General features: G+C 37.9%; 1 protein-coding gene across 1 annotated transcript; it reads right to left on the reverse strand.

The window, feature by feature from the left end:
- Nucleotides 1-373: 373 nt before the first annotated feature.
- fastkd5 (FAST kinase domains 5) lies at nt 374-6,029 on the reverse strand. The gene is made up of 2 exons (XM_007546411.2): nt 5,923-6,029; nt 374-4,257 (listed from the first exon to the last, which is right to left on the reverse strand). The coding sequence occupies exon 2, from the start codon at nt 4,243-4,245 to the stop codon at nt 1,831-1,833; it is 2,415 nt and encodes an 804-aa protein (XP_007546473.1). The 5' UTR covers nt 4,246-4,257; nt 5,923-6,029; the 3' UTR covers nt 374-1,830.
- Nucleotides 6,030-7,690: the final 1,661 nt, after the last annotated feature.

Genomic DNA, 7,690 nt, shown 5'->3' on the forward strand with positions numbered 1-7,690 from the left:
CCACATAATCTAAATACTGTTGCAAATGGAAATACCCAATTATGGTATCTATGTGGTTATTTCATTTTTTTCTCACTTTTAATACACCTCAATTTATTTAACCCTTCAGATTTTCTCCTCAGCTATTTAGTAGTATGAGCTTTTACAAATTAGTACATTTTATGAACCTGTTCTTTTATATTTACCTCCAGTTTTAATTTCAATTCAACAGGAGCCTGCACATGAAAATAACATCAGATAATGTTTCAAAATCTTCATATTCATAAGACATTTGCGTTAGAGGTATCTTACCTGAAATTCCTCTTAAAAATGATAAAAATGATGTTTTGTAAGACCCACGTTAAATGTTGGCAACCACAGTACTGACACAGAGTGAGCAGTTCAATCATATTTAATTTGCATATTTTCACAAGGGTGGAATGCAGATTTGAAATAGCAAAGAAATAAATCATTATGAAACATTTTTCAAGTGGACCTCATAAGTAAGGACAACTCAACAAACCGTCAGGGGTTTGTGGTGTAAAAAAAAAAATGTCTCCATTAGATTAAAACATTTTACACCTTGAATATGATTTTTAGTCTGTATAATTCAAATAACAAAAGCAACTGGTGTGCAGATCCCAGAACAAATATGCGCCTTTTGAATCAATTTTAACAATCAGTTTTCTTGCGTTCACACCTATGGCTTAAGTGCCCTGACAGATTTTTCAGAATGTGTCTTTAAGCTAAAGCCACAGCTGGGAGAAAAATTGCAGAGTGAAAGTCATCTAGCTGATTCAGTTAGTAGAAAAATACTAAATAAATTCCATGGCAGTATGGCACAGTGAGAACAGTCTGCAGTACCATGAAAAGATGTGGGACAACGGAGAAATCAAAAACCACACACGTCTCCAAAAGTGGTGAAGCAACAGCATGGACGCCGTTCTGCGAGACTGCAAAGAGGCTAGGAGCAACATTCAAAAAAATACTGACTATGTTGTTAATACAATAACAACCCTCGTTGTGTTTGTATGTCTAGACTAAGGGGCAGGGTTTCAAAACAGATGCCTTTTCTTCCAAAGAAAACATCCAGCCCTAAATAAAATATTCTAAAGGGTTATGATTTGATGAAAGCAAACGTATATTTCTGGGCCACAATTCTGGTATGTTAAGTAATAAAAATAATCCGCACCAACAGATCATGGTATGGGGTTACTTTTTTCCAGATGAAATTGGTTTTGTTAAAATGAAGGAAATTACTTTATGTAAAGTGACAAATACTAGTTTGTTTTAATTCAAAGCCCTCAGTTATTTGTCCAGAAGATCAAGTTACACAAGTTTTCTCTCTTTTTGCCCAGCATAACAAGGAGTCCAAGCAAAATTGCCCACCTAAAGAGGACTGTCCACAAAAAGATGGATTCATAATCTAATTTTTGCAAAAGATTGCAATGAAAAACAGAATACTTACCGTTTTTGAATTAAAATGGGCATTTAATTTATTACCTTAAGGGTATGTGCCCTTAGGAAATCAGACAACTCTTTTAATTTTAACATTTCTTTCCCCATTTCTTTTGCTAAATGTTTGTATAGGATTTATGTCACAGTAAAGGTATAAAAATAAAGTTAACTGTTTTAATGGTCCTATTGTATAATAATCAAATAACCTTCCATTCTAGATGTGAATACAGTTTGAAAATCCATTGCACATACAAAACAAACAGAAGAACTAAATTATCTACTTGGTGGATGTTTCTGTACTTTGCACAATACTTAAGATTTCAGGATGCAACAGAACGCAGGACATTTTTTGCAACACTGTTCAACATGAATTTTCTAGAGGTTTATGAATCCTTACAGACTGTCATAGATTTTGCAGTGTAGATATGCCAGTTTCTGTGCCCTGCTTTTCCTCAGCATTGAAAACCACTCCCAATGGCTCAGCTCTACCACCCTGTATCCCGCAATTTTCAAGTGTCGTCTCTTCATGGAATGAAGCCCCAGCAGCTGCTGTGACTGTATGCAGTAGTGGTTCCTGTTTGAGATCTGGACAGCAATTTTGACTGAGTTTTTAATGTCTTGGCGAACCGAGTCCCGGTGAGTACGGTTGTTGCGGCTGGGTTTGGTGAGGGTTTCTATCATGTCATTGGTAAAATCTAGAACCGAGTCAAATACTCTCCCATCTTCGTCAGGTGGTAGCTTTTGGCATGGTGTCTCTCCAACTGAGGAAGCTGCTATAGTTGCTGGAGGAAGCTCAGTGGAGTTTTTGCCTTTTATTAGTTGGGCTAAAAGGTTGTCTGTGATCGTTACTCCTGAGTTTATTTTCTCCCAGCTTTGGGAAGAAGGAACCATTGTGGGATTCTGCTTAGGGCACAGTAGGTTCACAGGTATTGGTTGTCCTTTGGGGTCCAGATGTATTTCCAGATCGATGGAGCGAGTATGCGGCATGATCATTCTTTTGCATACGAATTTGTCTCCTCCGAGAAGATCCTGAAGAGCCGATTCTGCCTCCAAAACCTCTGGTTTCAGGCAAACGTCCGACTGTGCGAACGTCCACAGCATTTCCGCCACCTCTTCTCTGAGTTCGCCACTCAACCGTGGGCCTTTCCACTGAGGGAGCTCCAGAGCCACAGCTGCATCCAAGGTGAACAAATCTTTTTTCAGCTCTAGCTTGGAGTTTCTCAGTGCTAAGTGGACAAACTCAGGACTTAGAGCTAATGTAACGAGATCCTCTGGAAACTGAGAAACAAAAGCCAAACCTAGAAGACCAGTCAAAAGGTGTTCGGGGTATTGCTGGAACTCGGCTTTCCTCTGCCTAAGGGCATCTGTCAGGCTCGGATAAAAACTCTGATTCTGAGCTGGAAGGAACCCTAAGGTGGCAAAGGCCCACAGGAGTTTGCTTGAGTCCTTACTCCTGCAATGTGGCACAAGAGAGGGGACTCTCTCTGCAATAGAAGTCAGGATGCTATCACTACGATAATGAAGAGCTGAACAAGTTAAAGTCACATGCATCAGGCCCTGGACTCCCATCCGATGAGCCCGTTGAGGAACTTCCCTTTCCATGGCTTCCAACCATGTCCTGTGAAAAAGATAGCTGAAACGCAGGTATTTCAACACATTGACCATTGCAAAGTCACCCATCTCAGTCACAACAGAGACTGCCTTATCAACAATACGAGACACTGCTCCCTCTGGAAGTGAGGTTTGGGCTTTAAAGAGTCCCAGACATACAACGCCAACCTCCTCAGGATGCATTTGTGCTAAATGACGCATGATAAGTGGCTGTATAATATAAATCAAGTCTTTTGGACAGTGCCTACCTTCGCCTATTATGTAAAGGAGATGCACCAGCTCAGGGACTCCTACTTGTCCCAAATAAAGATGAACTGACTCAAAGAGACGCTGCAAGAACTGTGGCACCTGTCTCCTAATACAGCGCCACAAGTCAGCAGCTAATAATAACTGATGTAGTGTCAGTTGGTTGGCCCGGCGGCTCAGTTCGGCTTCGTAAACCTCAAGCACGGTGTGGGACGAGGGTATCTCCAGCCACACAAATGATTGTAACACCTCCAGCAGCTGTAGCTCAGAGAAGAGACGGAGGTGCTCGACAGAATATCGGAGAAGCATGACAAACCGCTGGTCACTTTGGAGCAGAGGCATCTTGTCTGGGTGCAACTTGCTGAGCTCCAAGAGAAACTGCAACACGTCAGCTGGCTTCATCCTGCCCCTTAAAACAGACACTTTTTGAAGGAGTGGCAACAATTCTACCCATTCTACTGGTTGAGGTCGCTGGGTGAGGTCAAGGGACAGGGAAGCGTACTCTGGTCTGCATTTAAGGAAGGCTCGTGTGTCAACTTTAACATCTGGTGTGACTGGCTTCCTGTTGTAGGACGACACAGATGGCACTTCGGTTTCAGATGCTTTGTTTAGAGCTAAATCAAGAAGTGTGTTTTTGGAGCTTGAGAGGTGCCGTGAGCAACTCACGCTATAGTGGTTGCTCTGCTGCCAAAAGGAAGCACTGAAAAACTGCTCCTCTTCAGAGCTATCCATCTGACAGGGGGAATTAGCAGAGGTCCTTGCAACATGATATGACGAAGGATTGTAGTACAGTTTGTATCCACTTTGGGAGGAAACATCTGACACATTCTTGTTTTCCTCCTGATCGCTTATCTCTTCCCTTGTTTTGGTGTGAATGTGTTGACCTTGGGTGAGGCTTCTTCTCCAGCCAGGGAGGGAGCAGACCCGCCGACACAGCACACGTGTGGCCATCAGTGTGTCGCGCTGAAACAATTTGAACACATGAAAATCCAGTTAACTTGAGATTATACTGTTAAAAAACTGGAGCGGTTTGCAGTGCCTTACATAAGTATTTGCAACCCTTGAACGTTGTTGAATTTAGTAGTAACTGCCACAATTTGCAATACATTTTATTAGGATTTCCCATGGTACATGAATACAAGGCAGTGCATTATTGTGAAATGGAAGAAAATTTCTGGGGGTTGTTTTTTGTTTTTTTTTTAGCAAAGCAAAATCTGAAAAAGGTTGTATTTTAATTCAAACACTTCTTCTCTGATACCCCTAAATAAAATTATATGCAACCAATTACTTTCAGAATGAGTGGAGGCAAACTGCAACACCAAAGGAAGGCCTAGTGAATCAATATGAACTACTTTCATATCGATTAGTTAATCTAACCATCTAACTGTTTATTAGATTTTTAAAAATCTAAGAAACCATAAATCAACAATTAATTGTAAGTCGGTTAATTGTTTGCATCCTTATACATGATGTTATACATAATGGAAAACTAACACTGCACAATATCCTGAAAACACAATCTCACCAGTGAAACCAGCTAGAGGCAGCATCAAGCTGTGAGGACGCATTCATGCTCTCCGCAGTGAATGGGACACTGCTCAGAATTGATGGTAAAACGGATGGAACAAACGAATTGGAAGAAAACCTGTAAGTGGCAACAACACATGTACTTGCAGAGAAGGATGGACTTCCAGCAAGACAACAAACCAAAACCTACAGCCAAAAGTACAATAGACTGGTAGATTAAACTGTATTACTACTCAAAGTTTTAAATTGAACTTAAAATCTGAATACTTAAAAATGTATATTCACAGACGATTTATATATTACCTGTCTGAGCTTGAGCTATTTTGCAATGAAGAATTTAGTCTGTAGCTGTGCAAATCCGGTAAAGAAATATTCCAAAAGCTGCAGCTGATGCTGATGTATTCAGTCCTGACTGAAAATAAATTCATGTCACATTTCTCAGATTTGTGTTCACAAAGTAGCTTTTAAACCATCTCACAGATATGTAATACCTTGGTTTGATCTATCACAGAAGATCACAACAATACATAAAAACTTAAAGATGTAAAATGACAAAAGGTGAAAAGTAAAAGGGTAAAAATACTTCTACTGGACAGTGCATATGCCCAAATACAAAACAAGCTAAAAGCGATCAGTCTGAGAAAAAAACACCACTAATTAACTGGAGTTAATGTTACAGCATAATACAGAGACTTTTGAGGAAAACACTACATTACGCAGCTAGGCAGTGCCATGAATAATCATTTTTATTTTGACTAAAACATATGAAAGCTGTAACGACTACTCTGCAAAATAAATTAATGCCCGTGACATAATTTGTATTGCTTAACTTGCCACTATCGACAAAAGCCGTTTTAGTGACAAATGAGTTACTATGAGTTACGCTAAAAAAGTATATTAACACAAATAAATGCTCACACATTTACTGTTTTTTAAGCGTGTAAGGCTCTCCATTTCCCTAAATTAATCGATTCTTACATGTGTTTCGGGGACTAAAGTTCGTTTTGACTCTGTTTTAACATTGTTGTTTTGAGTCCAACATGCCAAAGTTCTTAACCTTTAGATGATCTAATTTTGTAATAAGGGATTTTCTTAACTCACCTTCTACTCTTCAATCCAGCTGTGAAAGACACCGTAAAGTGAAAGACATCGTAAAACCTCATTGAACTGTGCACAGAAGACACATTTTACCATTTGAGACGAGTTACAGTCAAACCGGAAATAGTGGGATTTAATTTCCAAAATAAAAGAAGATAAGCTGTTGTAAATCACACGATGGGCATCAATAATGTTTTTAGATGTAAGTAGATCAATTTATTTATCACATAGTCATCGGATAAATGTATTTCAAAAAATGAAATAGTTGTAGTGAACTTCGTTTTGTGTCAATGTTCTTTTATTGTGAAAGAAAAACACTTCATGGGACGGGGAGAGCTTCTGCTTTTCAACCGAACAGCGTTTGACCTATGGCAGCCGGTTAGGCTCAAACAACAGAAAACAGAAATCCAATTTCAGGAAGGTGAACTAAAAATATTGATCTTGAGTTTTTAAGCTTTTTTGCAACTTAAAACTTAAAAACTGTAAAAAAACAAAATAAAAAAAATAATAAATAAATAAATAAATCTATTGAACTTAAATTAATAAATTGTTATGGGGAATGCTTTTATTTTCAGTTTCTTACTCCTTTTAGAATACAAGTCTAAATGCTGCTAAACCACTTTGGTCAATATAAAATAAAAGTAGTCACCATATGTTACAGATTTATTTATTTATTTATTTATTTATTAAAAGCAGCATATGCAGTATTCTTTAGTAGTTATTTACCACAATATTACATCTTGGCTTGGCAATAATTGTCCACTCTTGCATGAATAAGTAATCTAAATATGTCAGACTGTGAGGCAATCTCCTGCCTTCAGTCCTGCTTAGAAAACACCACAAACATTCTGTCAGATTTTGTTTGGCCATTCAAACCCCTTGCACATTTTGGTCAAAACTGGTTAATACTTAGAGTTGTTCAAAATTTTAATTCAAACTGACAAAAACATGCAGTTCAGTCAAAACAAAATTAACTTCCGATCATGATGCTATATTTCCATGTTTCAATATGCACATGGTATTCTTTTGATGTGGCACATTGATGATGTGCTAAACACTTATGAATTAAGGCTGATTGGTTTCATCACATCTCCCATAGGGCTTTAGAAGACATTACAATTGTAACATGCCTAGCACAGTCCGTAATTACAGAAAACCCTGCTATTTTTAATTTTTGCTGTTGGCTTTGTGGCAGCCTCCATGACTGGTTTGTAGCATTTTTTAGGGAAACATCAAATTTCAGTATTGTTTCTGGTGCCCCATACATTTCCCTCAAATATTGATGCCTTTTATAACTGTACATTGTGTGAATACTTTGCTTTGTACCCTTTTCCTTTCTGGAATATTTGTACAATGAAATTATTTTGTCCACATTGCTATGCCTTTAATGAAAAGATGCCAATGATGAGACAATCCTGCCATCAGCTGTGATTCATTTCAAGTTAATTAGACTAACTTTAATTGTTGATAGCTATAAACACAAGACCACTAAAAGTAAATGACTTGTTTTAAATCACAGGAAAGCTTTGTAGCAAGAGTGTGAACACTTTTGAGATCAGTAATACATTTTATATTGTTTTCTGGTGACTTTATCATTTAAAATCATGTAATTTCTTTTCAAGAAATTACATTTAAAATCTAATTTATCTCTTCAATATAATTTAAAATCTAAGTGTGACATAAAGTTTTGCTTGCAAATTGAGTTTGAAGTACAAGCTAAAACTCATGATGCGAAATTTGATGGTGAATTTCAATAATAAAAAGTATTTTA

This window comes from Poecilia formosa, unplaced genomic scaffold (assembly GCF_000485575.1).
Source record: "Poecilia formosa unplaced genomic scaffold, Poecilia_formosa-5.1.2 Scaffold16, whole genome shotgun sequence".
NCBI classification, from domain to species: domain Eukaryota; kingdom Metazoa; phylum Chordata; class Actinopteri; order Cyprinodontiformes; family Poeciliidae; genus Poecilia; species Poecilia formosa.